Source organism: Notechis scutatus, chromosome 4 (assembly GCF_049901735.1).
Source record: "Notechis scutatus isolate UNSWTSFEM ecotype Mainland chromosome 4, rNotScu1.2, whole genome shotgun sequence".
Taxonomy (NCBI): domain Eukaryota; kingdom Metazoa; phylum Chordata; class Lepidosauria; order Squamata; family Elapidae; genus Notechis; species Notechis scutatus.
The window spans coordinates 83,637,081-83,658,069 of NC_142012.1; the positions used below are offsets into that span (position 1 = coordinate 83,637,081).

The window sequence follows — 20,989 nt, forward strand, 5'->3', positions numbered from 1 at the left end:
CGGAGTTGCAAGCTTTGCCGGTACTGAAGGAAGAAAGAGAAGGATTTTTCTATTTCACCCTCATGCGAAATAGTTTTTCTTACCTCTATTATTCAGTCCTTTATCTATTAATGTATCACAAGAAGTCGGGTTTTAAAGCATAAGTTGAGTTTTACCATTGGATCAAAACTAAGATTGTGTATGAGTGTTCCCTCTACTTATTTATTTTTTATCTTGTTTGCTTTTGAATTGTATTGTATTCTGTGGCTGTCTTGTGCATTGCGCAGCCTTGTTTGGAGATTGGTGCTGCTGCCTGTATCAAATAAATGGAGTCAGCCTTAACCCCATCCAATTTATACGTAACTTTATAGGAATACATGTTGTTCAGTACTCATTGGATAGATTACAGGCAATCCTGAACTTACAACTTAATTGAGCCTCAAATTACGATCGTTAAGTCATGACAGTCAGATAACAGATTAACAGAGTTGGAAGGGACCTAGTCCAACCCCCTGCCCATTTCTGACAGATGGCTGTCCAGCCTCTACTTGAAAGCCTCCAGTGATGAAGCTCCCAAAACTTCTAAAGGCAACTTCTGTTCCACGGGTTGATTGTTCTCACCATCAGGAAATTCCTCCTTATTTCCAGGTTGAATCTCTCCTTGATCAGTTTCCATCCATTATTCCTTGTCTGGCCTTCATGTGCTCTGGAAAATAGCTTGACCCCTTTCTCCTCTCTGTGGCAGCCCCATGTCTCCCCTGGTCCTAGCCGTCCTTAGTTCCTGCAACTGTTCTTCATGTGTTTTAGTCTCCAGTCTTCTAATCTTCCTGGTTGCTCTTCTCTGCCCTCTTTCTAGAGTTTCAATCCCTTTTTTATAGTGTGGTGACCAAAACTGGAATTAGTACTCTAGGTGTTGCCTTACTGAGGCTTTATAGAGTGGTGTTAGTATCAGTCATTAAAGTGTCACCACCTGACTATGCCCAGTTTTATAACCTTACTTGCGGCAGCTGAATCCATTGTCCGCCATGGGCATTTTGTGCCAGAAACTAGAAGTAAACATTGTAAAAAAAAAAAAATATCACATCCATCGTGGCCATATAACCGCAGGACAGGGAAAAATGGCTGTGAGCACAGGCTGGCTGCCAAATGTTTGTATGTGACTGCAATGAGCAGAACTTCTGTTCCTAAGTAGCTCTGGGAGATCCTCACCTCAAACGGACACTAAGCAATGGTCATAAATTGAAGACCGCCTCTCCCCTGTCATCTGATGATCTTACAACCATGTAGGAAGCAGTGTGACTTTTCTCCTATTTATGGATCCCATCAGTATCTTTTCCATAATAGGAAAGGTCAGAAGGAAAAATTATCCATCTTCTTCTGCTGGAAATGGATGCTGTTGAAACGGTTAAGTGCTCTTTAACAAGCGAGCTGCACTCAGGCACATTTTTATTTTATTACCAATCAATTAGCCCAAACAAGTTATAATTAATCACAACCTCCTAGCAATCATGCTGTCGAAGTTACAGAGCACCCATAAACACTTTTAAAGGGAGTCAGTTGCGTGTATAACATGGACTCTACTGGGCAAGGTCATTGAGTCCTTTGTTCAAATCCAAATCACTCTTTTGCCTCTTTCGAAAACTAAGAGCAACTGTTCAATTGTGCTTCACCTCTTTCTTTCTTTTTCTGGTCTAGGAGTTCTTAGATATCTTCCTTGGCTTGGAGAACATCCTAATGAAAAACCAACTGACGAGTGGAGTCAAGCTCAGGAAATCAGGCGCCCAGGCAGTTCCAATGAATATAGAGGTTTATTGTGTGCCAATGGTCTCTACAAGAATCTGATCTACTAATGGCCAAAGCCAATTTTTGGTCAGTGGAATTCAAGGCGGACTTCGATCTCTTGTGGGTGCAATGGGGCTCGAGATTGATGATGCATTTGACCCCTCCCTTGGGCTGAGCCTAGTCATCTCCGACAGGTGGTGGGCTCAGCTTCACTCCTTGTGTCCATACAGAAGTCGGACAATTATTTGCTGGGATGCTTTAATTCTGAGTCCCTGGACTCAGTGAGAAGTTTAACGTGAAGATCTCAATGGTCTGGATTCTTTGTTCAAAGCAGGCTAGAATTTCACAGCAAAAGTCCAGAACCTCTACCAGAAAGAACAAACGGAAGCTCTCCCCCATTTTGAAGGAAGCTACCTGATCAAAGTCCCCTGCTCTGAGGGATCTTCATCTTCTCAATGTCTACCAGCAGGACAGTAACGTTTCTTTTCCTTGGGGAATCTGGTCTCCAAGGCAGGAAGGCAGACAAGCTAAATCCATTCCTCTCTCTTTGTGGTGAGACAGCATGGGGGAAACTGTCAACAATCCAATCTGTATAGACTACTCCGCTCCTTGAATAGGATGTAAATGTTGCTTTTTGAGAATGCAAATCTCTCTTTTTGTAAAAATCGCAGCCTTTGAAAGTTGCCTACAAGCCTCACTGAAAAACAAACTATAAAGAGGCACTGAAAGCTTTTACATTTATTACATGAAGAAGTCTCTATGCCAGCCTCCCCTTGGGACCTTGGCCCCCTTTTATTGTACAGTTCTTCCTGTTTCCTCTTTTTACATTCTTCTGAAACTTCTGGCTGTATTTATTCCTATTCAGGGAGGAATCGTTTGAAGGAGGTTTTATCCTTTTCCCCCAAACAATACCATTCCCCCCCACCTGCATAGTTACTAATGACAGACGAGCCTATAGAATGAAAGAAAGGGCAGATGCGGGCATTTTGGCATCAATTTTAAGGGGCATGCATAAGTGCACCATCGTGCCTCCCGTCCCTGTTCTATTGTCCCCATTCATTTGTACCTATTTTCTGTATTCTTACTCATGTTTATACTTATACCTATTATCTTGTAAGCAATTGACAAATAAAATAAAATAACAGGAAGCTACTGAACATCTGTGTTACTTTTAACGTTGGGCTGAATGCCTTTTTTTCTCCTTGGGGGTGTTCCTTGGGAACTGTAAGACTAAAGGCAAAATACTCTACCCGACTCTGTAGTTTCTTCCCCAAACCCCAAAAACTTTAACCTTAGACTGTCTACTATTGACCTCACCCCTTTCCTAAGAGGTCTGTAGGGGGCGTGCATAAGCGCACCAACGTGCCTACCGTCCCTGTCCTATTGTTTCTCTTATTCTTTTATTTTTCTTATATGTAACCATTTCATGTATTCACAACTATGTATACATTTATACTTATTATCTTGTAAACAATTGGCAAATCAAATCAAATAAATAAATAAATAAATAAATAAATAAATAAATAAATAAATAAATAAATAAATAAATAAATAGAAAGCAAAGAAAGGTATACACTAAAGGGGGCCTTTAGGGGAATTTTGGGGGTCCAGCTTGATAGAATAGCCAAGGAGTAGGAGTAAGGAGTGTGGAATCCTTGGTGAGCATGGTGCAGACATTTTATTACCCAACCAGGTAATATAATCCATGCTAGAGGGTTTGCAGATAGGAGGAGGAGGAGGAGGAGGAGGAGGAGGAGGAGGAGGAGGAGGAGTTCCATGGGGTCCTTGGTGCTCTCTGAGATGATGGGTTTTTTGCAGACATCTCATTACCCAAGTAGGTAACATCATCAGTGCTAGAAGGGAGTGGGGTTTATACAGGAGAAGGAAATTTATGGCTGTTTTGCAGTCCACATCAGTAGAATATGATGGATATTTTGAAATTCTTCTCATATATACCTACTACAATGTTTATATCTGTACACAGGCTGGCATTGGGGCTGTGCCATGCTTTCTGTACCGTGTCCTGTGGCGTCTCTACTTTACTTCATTTTCTCAGGAACAAAGTGAACATTCCTTAAGCCCAGGACGTATCTCCAAAGCTGCGTCCGATGTAGAAAGTTAAGAAAACAAGTAAGGAACAAGGATTGTATGTGACTCACGGCAGAGAAAATCATCTCCAAGCAGTCCTCAACTTACAACAGTTCATTTAGTGGCAGTTCAAAGTTGCATGACTGTAAAAAGTGACTTAGGAGCATTTTTCACACTTATGGCCATTGCAGCCTCCCACCCCCACCCCATGATCACCTGGTCCCAATCCAGACCCCTGGCAACTGACTCGTATTTACGAAGGTCGCAGGGTGTTCCCAGGGTCACGTGATCCCCTTTTGCGACCTTCTGACAGGCATAGTCCATGGGGGGGAGAAGCCCGATTCCCTTAACGACCGGGTCACTAACTGAACGACTGCAGGGATTCGCTTAACGTTGGCAAGAAGGATCTTAAAATGGGGCAAAACTCACTTAACAAACATCTTGCTTAGCAACATAAATTTTGGGCCTTCTTGGGATCATAAGTTGAAGACTAACCTGGACACTCAGGGGTCAAACTCAGACCATGTCTAAAATGGCCCCACCTGCACAAACATGTCCTGTCTATGAGCGTTCATGGCAAGCAGGCATTGGGCCTTTCAAAAGACTAATAACTGACTGTGGCACTCAAAATGCTTATTGTGTTTGCCAAACAGATTCTGGGTGCTTTAAAAATATTTTTAAATATTCTGCACCTTGATTTTCCTTGAGGATTTTACAGTTGCTTTTCCAAGTACATTAAAAACCTTCTGCATGTTAGTTTCCAAAGGACTGAACTGAAAAGAATTATGCATGAATTTACATGCATTAATATGTTATTAAGCCGCCCGAGAACATTTCCCTTTTTCTGGGTGAAAACCAATATTTTAAAATCAAGGTGTAATTAATTTAAAAGGTTACTTTTCTTTTGCTGGGGAAGTTGAAAGAGAAAAGCACCTTAATGGCTGAATGCAATCAGAAAGTACAAATAGCATTTTTTTAAAAAGAGTTCTGAAATTACATTTTCTCAAACCTTGATAGAGTCTTCCACACCCTCACATACACCCAGTCAGCCCCTCAAAAGTCCCACCTTTCTTGATCAGAATTCCCAGTTTCTACTGCTTTAAAAAATATGAATTCTAATCCTCACCTTCTTCTTCAATTTGATTCACAGTCAGGGACTGATAAACATTTAACAGTCCAGGTCCTACCATTTCTAAGTTTGCCCTCTCTTCTTCTCTTCCTCCTCCTACTCCTCTTCCATCTCCTCATTTATCTCCCTCTCATTCATCCAATTTTCCTATCTGTTCTCCCCCTCCTCCCCCCCCCCTCCTCCTCCTCTTCCTCCTCCTCAGGAACAGTTATGAATAATACCCATTTTGTCTTCCTCAACTGGCAGAACATCCTATGTAAACCAAGGCAGATTTGCTCTGGATTTCAGCCTTCTCCTTCTGTCCTGAGCAGAAGAGAAAGTCTCGGTCTTTTTAGTAGCTCACCCTTGTTTCCATTGACAAAAATTTGCAATGACAATAGATATTCCTTGTCGTCTCTTCTGCTGCCCCACTCAATGTGATTTATAGTCCAGCCTAAAATAGGAACCAATTCTTTATTCAATAGAGTCGATAATATATGAGAGATAAATGGCCAGGCCTTGTGCAATGTGCTAGAGAAAGGATCTCAGGCGCTAAAGAGGCTGCAAAGCCAGCAAACATTCCCACTGGGGGTCCCCTTCCTTTCCCCCCTTATGGTTGTGCATCAGATTTCATTTTGAACATCACCAGCCATCCAACGTGCCCACGTAGGCAAGGCAGCAACAGAAACTTGAATTCCTACTCTGCTGATCAAAACAGCCCCAGAAGCCATTGATGAAATTGTGTCTTGCTGAAGACAGAAATCCTCTTGGCCGCTGCCTTAAGAGCCTACGCTTCCAAGTTTGCAATTACCCCATTTTGTTAATGCAATCATGGGACGGGGTTGCGAGTCACAGCAGCAGTGGGCTACATTTGAAAAAATTTATGGCTTGGTTTAGAGGCACTGTGGAGGCCAAATAAATATCTCTTGGAGAATTTACTTAGAAGGGGTTGCAGAAAGCTAGCAGCTATCTCCTATAAACCTTCCTCTTCACCATTCATCCGAAACTTTCCTCTTCACCATTCATCCACCTATGTCGGTTCCTTGAATTCTAGAGCATGATCTGGACCCTTTTCTGGGGGGTGGGAGAGCCACTAAGAGGACCTTGAAGCTGAATGTGAAAAGATTCGCTGGAGGTGGCTATCAAATAACCTCAAGGCTCTATTATGCCTGCGGCCCCATGAATTCCAAAGCAAGAAGAGGGAGCGAGGGGTCTCTGGAGCTGAACTTCGTTAGAATCCTCCGCTTGCATTCATGCATTTTTCATGTATTTATGCACCGTCTTCCTCAGCCGATGTCTGTTTTGAACTTCACACGAAAGGAGTCAGAATAAAGTCCTGCTGAAAGTTGTGGAAACTGTTTGCTGCTCCCACTATTTTTATGCTGTCCTGGATGGGCAACTTAGGCTGAATAGGGCCCTGGAATGAAGAATAATTTTGACAGTCAGCATCCCAAGAGAGCAGGAGGATGATCACAATAGCATCTCAAAAGCCACCTAAGCAAATTCAGGTTGGTTTTTGCAATCCCCAGGAAGAATTTTAGAGGCAGCAAAGGAAGAAAAGGATTCATAGTTATGACGGCCGCAGTGACCCGGGATCCTCTTTTGCGACCTGCTGACAAGGGGAAGCCAGATTCAATTAACAATTGCAGTGATTCGCTTAACAACTGTGGCAGGAAAGGTTGTAAAATGGGACAAAATTCACTGAACGAATTTTGGCAAGAAAATGTTTGGGCTCAATTGTGGTCGTAAGTCGAGGACTACCTGAACTGATTGAACAGCAGAGAAACAAGCCTCCACCGTTGTTTGGGTTGTGCAAACTTGGAGCAACTTTTCTTGGGAATATTTCCATTGAGGCTGGAACCACAGAGGGGATTTTTACTGTGTTAATGAAATTCCTGAATGATTAAAAAAAAGGCTACTGATAAGCGCACAGGGCTGCCAACAGGTGGGAGGAATACAATGTGCAGATACAAATTCAGCCTCCGAGAGATAAACCCTCAAGTGGGGTGGCCATTCTGTACAGCTGTGCTCCTCGCAGGCTCTTATATGTTGAGGCTCCCAATGCAGAACTGATGGCATCTGAAACACACATCACTAGCTCTGGCACAGCACCTTCTCCAGAAGATGAATCTATTTGTGCATAAAGGAGAACCACTGGAGATTTTGGGCCTTGGATACGAGGCGGCTTTCAACTATAAATGGCGTCTTCAACATACTTTGGACCAGTCTGCAGAGTTTAAACTTCCCTTCCAGTGTGTAAAAGAATCCAAAGGATATTTACAAGGCAGAATGGTGGTTTCAAATGGACAGCACATTCTCTCCCAGAAGGGGATATTAGGATATTGAGATAAGATGTTGAGACTGCATCATTGAATTGGAGCAGATGCAGAAAAGATTCCATCGAATGCATTGTTCAGAGTCCCAAAAGGCCGCCTTTCTTGAAGTTTTCGGTCTTGGTCACCATTTATTAGAAAATAAAACCTTGCATTTCTAGAGCAACACAATAGAATTGACTTCGTTTAACGTCAAGGTCCAACATAAGATGATTTGAATGTGGAGTAACTTTGGGTCAAAGTCATCCATCACACAGACGCAGTTGAAAAAGGCGACTTTTGTGAAATAGGTTGTTTTGCACGATCATTTCTCGTCAGCGTGTTTTAGCAATGCAACCCCTGAAAGAAGCTTCTCTTGGATGAGCCCCCACCAAAACAAAACTAAGGAACGGAATGCCTTCCGGCATGCATCCTTTGGATAATGAGGTTTGTTTTAGGGATTGATTAGCTAATTTGTTAGCTAGCTTACTAATTTATGAATGCCGCCCAGAGTCACTTGCTTGGTGAGGGGCAGAGACGTAACTTTGTGAGCTGTACAAATTTGACCAATCAATAAATATATCCGGAGACAAGACCTGCCTGCCTCTGGTCCTTCTGAGCCAAGGCAACTTTAGGCCGGCCCTCAATGAATCAGATGCACGCAGGGCCAGGAGCAGACAGGACCAACTGGATTTCTAGGCTACGGCTGGCTGGTCTGAGACTTATTTATTTATTTTATTTATTTATTTTGTCAAAAGCTTACAATAGAAATAAGAATAAAAATAAATAAGTATAAGCATAAACTTCCTTGTGTCCACGGCTGACACACACCCACAGCCGCAGAATCTCTTTGCATCGCCAGGTCTTTGCAGGGTTTTGGGGCTGGATTTTGAGGTCATTAAAATCATCGTAATAAAATAATAAAAAATCCGGGCTTCTGGCCACCTTGCCTGGCGTTTGACTGCCATCTAGTGGCCGAGGCCATGTTGGCAACTCCGCGTCTGGCCAGCCTAATTCAATCCAGGCATTAATTACACTCATGCAATTAATTGCTCTTAATTAAAGCTCCTTTTTCGGACTCTCTCGTTCGCAGCCCATCAGGCGCACTCCTCTCCAGCAGGGGGTCGGCTGCCCAGTAGACCGATTTGCGACCGTGTCTCAGCCGCAGAAGGAATCCCAACGGACTGCGGCCATGCCCACTTCCAACATGTGACCCACCCCCCCCCCCCCCTCTCTCTCTCTCTCTCTCTCTCTCTCCCCTTTCCTTTTTCCCAAGGAGTGGAAGTCTCCCCAAAACTTCCGCCCGGCGGCGGCCATTTGGCGAACGTCGTCGGAAGTAGCGTCCTTTTGCCCTTCCTCAAGATGGCCGCAGACGCCTCGCTTACCCACCCGGGGCGGAAGGGGCACGCACTCCACGTGAGACGGGCGAACCAATGGCGGGGCGGGAAGGGCGGACGTCCCTCCCCCTGACCAGGCCATCACTTCCGGGAAGGCCGCTGCGGCATCGGGAGAAGGACAGGCATCGGGAGGTGAGTCGGGGGTAGCGGCGAGGCCAGCGTTTCCCCGGCCTTGGGAGGTCTCCGGGGCTCCTCCTCTCCGCCCCGCCGGTCAATGGGAGAGAGGGATGGCGGCGGGCCTACCTGGCAGGGCTGTTGTGGGTGAGAGGGGTCCCGGTGGGGGGGGCAGACATGGCGGCGGCGGTGGCGGCTGCCTCCCCACCCGCCTCAGTTTCCCTCTGGAGCCCAGGCGCTTCCCGGCTTCTAACGCTGCGCCTAGGGAAACAGGCAGCGGTGCCCTTCCCCACCCTCCCCCGAAAAAAAAGACCCCTGGGCAGCAACCAACCCCCCCGTGGATGGTCCAGGAGCTCCTGGAAAGAGCCGGGCGGGCACCACCGTGGGGTGGGATAGATGGCCTCCCAGGGTCCGTGCCGGGCTATTTTGCCCACGGGCTTCCAAAGGCCGCCTCTGCAGCTTAGGGGCGTTTTTGTACTCCCCCCCCCTCTTGGGCACGTGGAAGGTTTGGCTAACTGGATGGATGGGGGGCCATCAGGAGATCTTCCGGAAGTCTTTGGATCAGCCGGGGTGGGGTGGGGGTGGGGGGCGCTTTATGCTCCAAACAAAACTTTTTTTCCTTTTAAATGATTTTCTGTGCAATGAAGCTCAGCTGGTCCTTTGCTGCTTTGGCTGGCAACTCACTAAACGGCCTCAATGAAGACTGTGGGGATGGTGGGCGGCCGAAAGTGGCGCAGGGACCCCCGTTTGGGCAGTGCTGACCGGTTGGTTCTCTGAATCGGGGACCCTTTTAAACTAATGTTTTACTGTGAAAAGAGGCTCTTCCTCCTGCACAGCTATGCCTCTGGGGGGGACGACTCTCGGCCTCTGTCCTATGGCGGCTCTGCTGCGCCCCGTTAACGGTGGTTGCATCCCAGGTTCGCCCCTAATTCCTCTTCTGTCTGTTGTGCTGTCCACACACTTCACATCCGGGTGTGAGCTGAAGCTTTATTTCAGCTTATCTCTCTGAGCCATATAGGGATCAAAAGGAAAAGCAGGCTAGCCGGAGCAGTTGCCTTCCCTGTTCTGACGGACGGATGCGAAGGAGTTGGACACGAAAGAAGAATTGGCGCCTTTGAAATGGGCTGCTGGCCCACGAAAGGAGCGGGCATGGCCAGCTTGGCCTGGCATGAGTGGGAGGCCTTGGAGAGGTGACCCCAGCTGCCTTCATGGGCGCTCAGGCGAATGGTGCGGGGCACACAAGCGGAGGGGGAAGCCGTGGGAGCCGAGAGCGCTTGTGTGAAGCTCGGCTCACGCCCTTCCCTTGCACCAGTGCAACCTCACAGGCACTCCTGCACATCTCCTGCAACTTAGTGTTGAACAGGCCGTGGCCCGGAGGTTGGGGGCCCCTGGGGTACATTTCCTGGGCAGCCAGAGCCCCTGGCACAAGAGACGTTAAGTCGTAGGAAGCCAGGCCCGTCACCAGAAGCTCAGCGCGTAAGACCACGCCCGGTTCCCTGTGGCCCTGCCCTGTGTGTAAATGCATTGGGGGAGGCTGGGAACACTAAGAAGTGGCTCTGGAGATTCTCAGACCTCCAGGTCAGGGTTGAGACAAAGTTGCCTATTTTTTGGTAAATTTTATTTGAATTTTCACAAAAACAAAATTTCTCCTATAGTTACTGATTGGAGTATGACGCCTTTATATCTTTCCCCTAAAGTTATAACATTCAATATAATACATAACTTCCATTCGGATTCTGCTTGGTACATTCTTAAACTACACACTGTATTCTTAAAAAAAGAAAAAAATTATAAATATATATAATTAAAACAACATTCCATTCCAATTCAATTCTATCAATATTCTTTGCAGTCTTAACATTTTCACGTTACTTTTCAATTAAATATACTTCTATGGGAGCAATTGTAAACTTTCCATATTCAATTCCCCCCCTTCACTTATATTTTATAAAACATTGACTAAAGTGTTCCCATTCCTTCCTAATTCAATTTTCTCATTTATTTTATTTCATTTACTTTATTCACAAACATTTCACTAAATTACACTAACCATTCTATCCCTCATTCTAATCATATGTTGTTTCCAATTTCTAAAGTTATTTCTATGTCAAATATAACAACACAATCTCATGTACCTTTACAGAATCCCCCTTTCAATTAGATTTTCACCCATTATATCTAAATAGGATATATAAAGAAACAGGACTTTATATCTTGCTCCGGAACTTTGTAACTTCCTTTCCTTCTTCTCTCTCTTCTTCTCTCTCCCCTTTTTACCCCTTTGTCTCTCTACCTCTATTTCCCTCTTATGTATTCCCCTTTTCTGTTGCTTTCCAGTATTATACTTATTTTTCAAATTATTTTTCTTTTCTGTTTTTTTAAGTCTTAAATTCTCCATCCTCTTTCCCCCCTTTCCTTTTTCTTCCCCACATAGAGTTACTTGTTCATTAAAGATGGCTTCTTCTTTGTCCCAGTCTTGTTTTGCAGTCTTTTCTTGTTGTTTCTCATAGTTCCAAATCTCCATTTCTAGAAATTGAAAAACGAAGCCAAAGGAACCCTTCCCTTCTTGTGCATCTTTTTTGTACTTTTTAAGTTCCATTTTCAATTCATCCAGAATTGAAATGGCACTACAATGGTGCCATTGTAGAAATTTTTAAACAACCACCCAATTGATTTTAGTCATTCAAATATAATAGCCAAAAATCCAAAAGTCACCAAGTAATCCAAATACACACAAGCTGTTTCTTTTTGCTGTTCCTTTTTTTTCCACTTTCTCTTCCTGGGGTTACTATTTAGTTGCAAAGTTTCAGTTAAAATATCTTTTAGAAGTCTTATTGAAATTTTACTTTACATTCTTTTAAAGTCCAGGCAGTCTCCTCCCTCTTCCAGATCCTGCCCTTATTCTTTTTCTCTCCCTTCCTGCTTATAGAAGAAAAAGTTTTTAATGTCCAGAAATCTTTATTGTCCCTTTGGCATTTAGTTATATTTTCAGCTTAATTGCCTATTGATGCCAAAGCGGATTTTTCCAATTTCTTATTCTTAATTGTCAATATAAGGAAGGAAAGAGAAGGAAAAAAAAGTCAAACCTTTCCCTTTTCACTTTCTTTCGCTGCTTCCGACTGTTCTTTGGGAGCGATGTTATTTCTTGTAAAATTTAAATTCCAGGGAACTTAGCCCGGTCAGCCAAAACTTTCACTTCTTATTTTCCTCCTGCACGTTCTTTTCCGATTGAGATCTTCTTTGAGGTGGCCATTTCTGACCACCGCTCCTACCGCCTTCAGGAAAGGGAGTAATGGCCAGCTGAGGAGGAGAGATGCGGCTCTCCTCAACCCTGCTGGCGGTCTCCCCCTTCTTCACCACCTCTACGGGGTGGCTTAGCCCCGAAGCCAGCCGGCTCAGGGCGCTCCAGCGGCGAGCCCAGGCAGAAACCGCGCACGATCGAGGATTCCTGTCTGTCGCCGAAGCCCTTCAAACCGGAAGTCCCCAAGACAAAGTTGCCTTTTCGAGAGGCGACTGGCCTTCCTTCCTTTTCTTTGGAGGCGTTTCGCTTCTCCTCCAAGAAGCTTCTTCGGTTCTCCACGCTCCAGTCAGAGCGGAAGAATCCTCTTGGAGGAGAAGCGGAACCTCCTCAAAGAAAACGAAAGGAAGTCCAGTCGCCTCTTGGAAAAAACGGCACCTCTGTGGGGAGGCTAGGAACAGTTGGCGGAAGAAGAGGAAGGAGCCAAGCAAAGAACATGCTGGCTCAATAACATCAAATCTGATAACAGGATTGAACGTCCAACAACTGGAAAAAGCTCTGATTGACGGGGTCACATGGAGAGCAGCTGCCCATAAAGTCATCGGGAGTAGGACATGATGAAAGGGTTAAAACAACATGTTTGTATATCTGTGGGTTTTATTACTGTTTTACTTCAGTGATTGCATCACTTTGGATAGGCTAAACAAACAAATAACCAGGCAGCAAAGCAGCCGTGGTTTATTAAAGAACCACGGATGGGTCTGTTTAAAAACTTAACTGGGATGTTCCCCATCAGAAGGGCAACACCCTGACCTTCTCTCTGAGTTGCCTTGCCTCTTGGCATCATTGCCGTTGTAAGGGGAAGAGGCCAGGCACATGCCTGCAGGCCCACACAGGGAGGCCTTACACTCTTTGTGACATCACCACCCAGTGTTGACTCAGCATTTGCCGGTTTGCTGTCAAGGATGGATAACCACATAACGACCATGCAGTGACATACTTCGCCTCCTCTTGCCGCCTTCTTCCCTGGGCAGCTGCGCCTCTGTGTTTCAAAAAGTGCAGAGGGCTGGGAAAACTCTGCTCTTTCCTGAGACGGAAGAGCTCCCGGGTCTCTTGAGGCTCTCGCTTTTGTCAAAATGGATTAATAACGTAGCCTCGTCCATGCTTGCTCAGGTGTAAGTTACATAAAGCCGAAGCTGAAAAAATGTTCCAAGTTTGCCTAGCACCCAGTATTCTAGATTTAATACCAAATTATTACTGAATGTCTTGTTGAAATGGCCTATTCAGCCAGCCGTTCTTGTTCAGGAATTATCTCCTCTCTCTGACATGAAGTTCCTTTTATCTCAGTTACCACAAGGCTCTGTGTAACGATATCTGTGAGAGGCATTCGTGTTTCTGTTCTTTCTGTTAAAACTGTTGCAGTTCTAACACCATTGCAGGCATGGGGGCATCTATAAGTGGTTGTTGGTTTTCTCCGTTTCATGGGAAATGCGTGTTCTGCGAATATCCCACCAGCTGGACTTTGTCTAAAACTATATTGGGGACTGGTGGTTCCTTCTCAAGTGAGAGGATGCTAAGCCACTTACAGGGCCCAGTGCTGCATCTCCTAGTCTAAGAACCAGCCTGATGGCATCTTTTAGGCGTCCTGGGGCAGCCTTGGAAAGCCAAGGCGGATTGCATTTGATTTATAATTGGATGGGAGATTAGTAGGAAATCCTTGGGCAGGAAGCTGCAAAACAGTATTCCAGGGGAAGTTTATGGGCCAGGCATGAGGTCCTCCGGGGTCGAGGATCCCAGAGTTTGTGGACTTCAACTCTCAGAATCCTCCAGCGAGCCAGGCCTATAAAGCAAGGCTGCCCGACCTTGGGCACTTCTAAGACTCGGGCTTCACTCCCAGGTGGCCAAGCTTGGGCACCCCTGGCTTCCCATCCTCCCACTGCCTATGGCAGTTCTGATTGCCTGCAACCCAAACTGTGGTGTTCTGAGTTCCCTCCTGCTTTTCTGGGTTGGGCAAAGGCACAAACTCAGTGGTAATGACCTTCTTCTCTGTTGTTCTGGTTGCAGGCAGCTGTTGCCCTTGACTTGGTTCCCACAGCCATGCTGGCGGCAAGGTTGGTGTGTCTTCGGGCTCTTCCCAGCAGCAGCCTGTGCTCTGCCGTCGCTCGGATTTCACCCACCGTGAGGAACTCTTCCCTACGGACCAAGCAATGGCTCAGGCAGCCTTACCAGGTACGTCTCTCTGCAGACTCTCACCCTCCCTTCGCTGTTCTCCGGTTTGCTTTCATTCAGGAGTCCTCAGTGGAACCCCGCTGACCTCGAAGCAGCTCTAAGTGGGGTCGGCCTGGGAGAGAACCAGGAACTCTGCCCTGGAGGGGTACAAATCAAAGGGAGGAGCAGAAAAAGGTGGTGCTGGTGACCCAACTCCCACTCAGCCAAGTTACAAAGCCTCCCAGCCACCTTCAGCGTTTAGTACTGATTCCTCCAGAATCCGGGGAGTTTCTCAGGCAGGCCAGTCAGAGCATCGCCCTTGAAAAAGGATCCTTGGCCTGATCCGGTTCTCCTTGCAAGGGCCAGGAGGCATCTCCCTCTCTCTCTCACTCGCTCTGTCTCTCTCTCTCTCTCATTGCTGATGATGCCTTACTGCTTTGCTTTGACTCCTAGGGCTATTCCTCCAGGGTCCGGACAGGGATACGCCAAAGGAAAATGGGTCAGGAAGTGAAAGAAGCAGCCTTTGAACCCTCCATGGAGAAGGCCTTTAAAAGTAGGTGCCCCTGTGTGTATGTGTGGGCCTTGACTCCGCCAGGACCAGGGCAGGCCGGATCCAGGAGAGTCCTGGGTTTCCCCTCCCTGGCGGTCCTGAGCTCTGGCTGAAAGACGGGCAACCCCATCGCAGGTCCAGCCTTAGCCTTGGGCAGAATTCGGAGCTGAAGCAGGGGAAGGTACTTAGTGTGGGCATCCCTCTTTTCCGAGGAGGAGGAGGAGCCCACGGTCCTTTCATGAGGTGTGCCCGAGAGGGGAGAGGTTGGTTTTCAGGCAAAAAAAAAACACCCACCAAGCCCCCTCCCCAAGAAACCGTCAGTCCAATTGGCTCCGGGCGAAACCCTTTGGGGAATCGCCTGGGTGGCGTCCTTTTCCCAAGGAGAGAAACCCCTTCCGGCTCATTGCTCTCTTCTCTTTTGTCTCAGTTCACCAGGCAGGACGATGGATCGTGGCTGGGGGAGCTGCTGTCGGTCTTGGCGCTCTCTGTTATTATGGGCTGGGCATGTCCAATGAAATCGGCGCCCTGGAAAAAGCCGTGTAAGCCGTTTGTTTCCAATAGGAGCCACTGGTGGGGCGTCTCTGGGCCCACCGGGAACCTCGGCGGATAGGGAGCTGTTTAGCGACCTGATAGCTGCCGTTATAGGTCCCCATCCCAGCTAGGAGTCCATGGGGGACAAAACGTGGCCTGTTTGTCTCACAATTAAAGCAGTTGCAGTAGAAGTCAATGTATGGGTAGCTGTGAGCACAGGCTGGAGAAATGCAGTGGAAGGTGATTTGTAATTCGGACCCCAGCAATCCTCTATTTTTAAAGGTCCACCTAAATTACTTTGTGTGGGGGGGGACACCCCACAGAGTTACGTATTGATTGGATCATTATGCCAAGAATGGAGTTTGCTGAGTGGGAAAACTTTGGCAGAATAAAAGCAAACAAACCTTGATAAAGGGAGCCCCGCTTGGCATGCTGGCTTGCTTGGAGCTTCCTTGTTTGCTTCGGTTCAGCAGGCGATGAGCAGAAGTCCCAAAGGGGCTTTTTCAGAAGGCATCCGGGCTCCGTTTTCCCTGGGGAAGGTTTGGCTTCTCACAGGCAAGAAGCTTCCCAAGAAAGCCCGGCTGCCTTTCGGAAAAGGCCCCCTGGGTGGCGGAGAACCTCCGTGGACCTATGGCTGGAAGGCTCTTCATGGGTGCCAGGGTTGCCGCCTTATTCTTACTCCAAAGATGGACCTGGCCCCAGATTTACCTCAGGAAGAGCGAGAGCCAGAGAAGGGGCGGCGGAAGAGATGCCTTGCATCTTCTGGGTCTGTCTTTTCGCTTGTAGGAATATTCCAAAATTCACTTATTCTGCACAACTTACGGCAGCTTTTCCGCTGGGCGGGGAGGGCTTCCGCCCCCTCGGAGGGCAGTTGGGAGTCAGGTCCAGGGCCTGTGCACTGGCTTCAAAAGACAGGCCTGCCAGGATGCTCGGGGGCATGTGCAGAGCGCGCCTCTCCTTGCCTTGGGGATAGACAACCCGGGTTGTTTGCCAGGCTCCCCTGTGGCTATTTGGGCCCTTGGCTGTGTCTTTCCAGGCTTTCAGGCACCGCCCAGGGCAGCCTCCTCCGAGGGCCTGAAGGAAGAGGGGGCTGCTCGAATGGCTCCCGGGGGGGGGAGGGGCATCCCCAGGTGCTCTGGGCTGAAGGGGCTGCGTGGCCCTGGCATGATCCCTAACCCCCCCTTTCCCTTTGGGTCCCAGCCTGTGACTGCAGACGGTCCTCGACTTACAACGGTTCATCTAGTGACCGTTTGGAGTTTCAGCGGTTGACCGTTTCCCACAAAGCCGCTGCAGAGGTCCCCAGATCAAAATTCGGACGCTCGGCAACTGCTTCCCACTGAGCGAGGGTCGCAGCGTCTGGGGGGGGGTGTCTCCTGGGGGAGAGGGGCCGGGCCCTGGTGCCCGAGGAGGGAAGGCTTCCCTGACTCCCCTGGGCTTCCTGCGGCTTTTCCCTCCAGGATTTGGCCCCAGTACGTGAAGGACCGCATCCGCTCCACCTACATGTACTTCGCCGGGAGCGTGGGCCTGACGGCCTTGTCCGCTGTGGCCGTCAGCCGAACCCCAGCCCTGATGGGGCTGATGATGAAGGGCTCCTGGCTGGTAAGGCCTCCACCCCCTTCCCCCCATCCTGGGCACGGGGGGGGAGGCACCCCAAGGGTGGCAGGTGCAGAGGCTGCCAGGGGAGGCTTGTTGGGGGGGGGGAGCCCCAGGGGACAATCCCTTCCAAAGCGCCTGCTGCAGGAGACGCCCTCGGAGCTGGGCAAAGCGCCTCCTGGCGGCCTTAGTGAGAGGCCTGTTCCCTCTGCAGGCCATCGGAGCCACCTTTGCCGTGATGATCGGAGCTGGCATGCTGGTCCGGTCCATAGACTTTGAAGAGAGCCCCTTCCCCAAACACGCGGCCTGGATGCTGCACGCAGGTACTCTGGCCTCCCTGGGGCCTCCTTTAAGACACTCGCTGCCCCCCGATGCCTTTTTTTTGGGGGGGGACCCCTGCAGGGGCCCTCCTGGGCTTTGCCCTCTGGTTTTTTAAAAACAAGACTTTGGCTGAAGGAGGGACTTCCGGCATTGGGTCAGCAGCCTTGGGGGGGGGGGGAGATGGGTGGAGCCCTGGCATCCTTCCGTGTTCAAGGAAAGGCACAACCGCCCCCTGAACTGCAGTTGGGGAAGAGCCGGTTGTCTGGGGCGATTGGCAGCTGGGCTCATCGCTTCAGCATCTTCTCCCGCAAGCCCCCGTGGCACGTTGGAGGACCCCCAGTAGGAGAGAATGTGAAAGGGGGGGCAGTTTAAAACAGGGGGGCCAAGTGTTGGTGTTGGGTTCCACACGTCCCCAGCGCCCCGTGGGGCATTTCCTTCTCTGCCCTGCAGGTCACGGTTGTCCCCAAAACGGCTTTTTTCTCTCCAAGAGGCCACCGGGCTTTCTTTCATTTCCTTGGAAGGCATTTCACTTCTCCTCCAAGAAGCTTCTTCAGTTCCCCACCATGCACTCAGAACCCAAGAAGCTTCTTGGAGGAGGAGCGAAACGCCTTCAAAGGAAAAAGAAAGAAAGCCCGGTTGCCTCTTGGAGAGAGAGAGAAAAAAGCCCTTTATTCCACTTAACTCTGTTCTTTTCTTGCTTTCTTTTTTTCCCTCCTCCTCCTCCCCCCCCCTCCCTGCGGCCTCCCTCCTTTCGTCCAGGTGTGATGGGGGCGGTGGTGGCTCCGCTGACCCTCCTGGGCGGCCCCCTCCTCGTCCGGGCTGCCTGGTACACGGCCGGCATCGTGGGGGGCCTCTCCGCCGTGGCCATGTGTGCCCCAAGTGAGAAGTTCCTGAACATGGGAGCCCCCCTGGGCCTGGGCCTGGGCCTGGTGCTTGTCTCCTCCGTGGGTAAGTGGACCAGCTCCCCTGGGGGGGAGGGACAGGCCAAGAAGTGGCTGGGCTCGCGGGGGGGGGGGGGTCGTAGTGCAGAGGAGGTCCTCGACTTGCAGCCCCAGTTGGGCCCAGAACCTTCCTGGCCAAGCGAGGCCCTTGTGACTTAAGGACTGTCCATGTGTCCGCACTGGAGTCCAGCAGAGCCAGCAAGGGGGGCGCTGATGCGACCCTTCCATCACTCGGCCGCTGCAGCCATGCCCAGGGTCCCGGGATCAGAGTGGAGATGCTTGGGCCCCGGCACGTCCTTGTAATCCCCCTTGGGGGCCTTCTGACAAGCAGAGGCAGTGGGGAAGCCAGGCTCACTTAATGACCAGCTTGCGTCACTTCACAGCTGCAGGGCTCCATTCAAGAGTCAGGCAAGGAAAGCCGTAGAAAGGGGGCTCCCTTGTGGGCATCGGTCGGGGGTCTTGCCGAAGTCCCTCGCCTGGAATATAATCCCCACCCCTTGGCAGAGGGTGGGGGGGTTTGGAAAGGCGGGAGGAGCCCCCTCCCCCTCTGACTGTGTCCCTGTCTGTGTCCCCAGGGTCCATGTTCCTGCCTCCAACCTCCATCTTGGGCGCCGGCATGTATTCCGTGGCCATCTATGGGGGGCTGGTGCTTTTCAGCCTCTTCCTGCTTCACGACACCCAGCAGGTGATCCGACGGGCGGAGAGCCAGCCGTACCTGGTGGTCGGAGTGAGGAAGTACGACCCCATCAACGCGTAAGTGTCGCTGCTCAAGAGCGGAGCCCCCTCAGTGGGGCTGAAGCTGTTCGTCACCACCACCCTCATTCCCACTAGAAACGCAGCCCCCGGGCCCTTGGACGTCTTGCTTGCCCCGTCTTGGAGGGAGGGACCATTGAGACCTTCTGGGGGCAGGTGACCAGTTCTAGTCCAACCCCCTGCCCAAGCAGGAGGCCCTCTACCATTTTCAGACAAGTGGCAGGCCGGTCTCTTCCTTGAAAGCCTCCAGGGATGGAGCTGCCAGAACTCCCATTGATTAATTGATTGGCTTTAGTTGAAAGAATACAGAACACTTCAACGGCCTAAGAGTCAAATAAATGTTGGGTGGCTGAACTCTGTCCAAGGAATCTTCTTGTCTCCTCCCTTCCAGGTGCATGGGCATTTATATGGACACCCTCAACATCTTCATCCGAGTGGCCACCATGCTTGCCAGCGGTGGCGGCAGGAAGAAGTAGAGGCAGCTGCACTGATGGGTCGCCAGTCAGTTTCTCTGCTTAGTCCAAACTCGAATAAAACGTTCGTTGCGTCCAAGCAGCTTTCATGTAGAAGTTTGATATTCTAAGCAGTCAGTCTTGAAATTCCTCTTGGTCCACGCAGCCCAGAGGCTCCCAGTTGTAATTTGTACAGTATCCAGTGGTAACTAGTTTGCACATATACCACTCAAATCACTTTGCTCGGGTTGGAGAGGTTTTTGAAACGGAAAAGAAGGTTTGTGTCGGTAGAGCTATCCTTCTAGCACTTGCTAAGTCCGCTTCTCCTTTCCAAAGAGGACTCTCTGCCACTTTGCCAGGCCTGGAAGTCCGTTTATGCTCTTTAGCAAGGGTTGAATTCAGCTGTGGATTCAGAAAATGATAAAAGTTATTATTTCAGCAGAAAACCAGGGAGCTGCCCAAGCGTAGTTACTACCTGGTTTGCTTTGGAAGAGGCCTCGGGGTGGAAATTCGATGCAGCGGGGAATGGTGGCAGAGGAGCAAAGAATTATTTCTGTCTGGGGCCATTTTCTGCCCCAAAGTCAGGATGGGCTCTCCAGCCACATTTTCTCTCCAAATCCTAGCCTCCAGCTGGCCCTTCCTTTGGATCACAGGGTAGGGATTGGTGAGAGAATCTTAAGCAGGACTCTTTATTGGATGCCAGAATTACAGGCTGGGGAAAAACAATTGTACATAAATCTACAAGGCAGAAAATAAATACAATATGGTGTGAAGCTCCCGGCTTCTGTAATACTCTCATTTCTTTCACAGCAATTCCGTAATGTCTAGTGTCAATCTATGCTATCAGGTCTGACTAAATAAAGGTCCTTGCACAACCATTTGCGAGTCTTGCTGTCTTTGATGCACTCCAGCACAAGCTGCTTTTGAGATCCACAGCTTCCAAAATGGTCCACCAACAGGGCCACGTTAGTGGATACCACCAACTTAGAAAATATTGCCCTGTTGATACTCTGATTAAGTGATGGATGTAATACAGCTAAATAGACCATAGCGAGATCAAGTTGTAACCAGACCCGAGTGCAATAGTCTCACTGTGTCTTAGATAAAATTTCTGCTGCCGTTTGTGGTGTGTGTAGAATGACTTAAATTGGCTTACAAAATGAGCAGTCTATAAATGGAATTAACAAGGAGCCTCCCATCTATTGTGGAAACAGAATTTTTTGTGTTGGCCCTTTTGATACCCCCCCCCCCCCAAAAAAAAATGGCTGGTGGGTGTCATTTTGCTGCCTTGCTAAAAAATAATAATAATTTACAGTTAAGAAAGCAAAGCCCGAGTTCAGAAATGTGAGTAGGGCTCTTATCAATTGAACATAGTATGTGGATCCAGCACAGCCTCGATTCTTTAGACCAGACCAGAATAGAATCAATCCTTTTTATTGGCCAAGTGTGATTGGGCACACAAGGAATTTGTCTTCGTTCAAATGCTCTCAGTGTATATAAAAAGAAAAGATACATTCATCAAGAATCATCAGGTCCAGCACTTAATAATAGTCATAGGGTACAATAAGCAATCAAATCATACTAGGAAACAGTCCATATAAATTGTTAGGATACAAGTGACA

General features: G+C 48.6%; 1 protein-coding gene across 2 annotated transcripts; it reads left to right on the forward strand.

Moving 5' to 3' along the window:
• Nucleotides 1-8,618: 8,618 nt before the first annotated feature.
• GHITM (growth hormone inducible transmembrane protein) lies at nt 8,619-20,245 on the forward strand. 2 transcript variants are annotated; one of them, XM_026672736.2, is made up of 9 exons: nt 8,619-8,798; nt 14,083-14,247; nt 14,680-14,779; nt 15,204-15,315; nt 16,765-16,906; nt 17,115-17,223; nt 17,981-18,169; nt 18,738-18,915; nt 19,307-20,245. In XM_026672736.2, exons 1-9 carry the CDS (start codon nt 8,703-8,705, stop codon nt 19,389-19,391), a joined length of 1,176 nt encoding a protein of 391 aa, XP_026528521.2. In that variant the 5' UTR covers nt 8,619-8,702; the 3' UTR covers nt 19,392-20,245. The 2 variants fall into 2 exon arrangements, with proteins under 2 accessions (XP_026528521.2, XP_087820095.1); XM_087963969.1 differs by having other exon boundaries at nt 8,765-8,927.
• Nucleotides 20,246-20,989: the final 744 nt, after the last annotated feature.

Excerpts from the sequence above, each read along its gene's own strand:
- GHITM (XM_026672736.2), top strand. The coding sequence starts at position 8,703 with ATGGCGGGGCGGGAAGGGCGGACGTCCCTCCCCCTGACCAGGCCATCA. Across the intron at positions 16,907-17,114 it reads TGATGAAGGGCTCCTGGCTG|GCCATCGGAGCCACCTTTGC; the intron begins GTAAGGCCTCCA and ends TTCCCTCTGCAG. Across the intron at positions 18,170-18,737 it reads GGTGCTTGTCTCCTCCGTGG|GGTCCATGTTCCTGCCTCCA; the intron begins GTAAGTGGACCA and ends CTGTGTCCCCAG.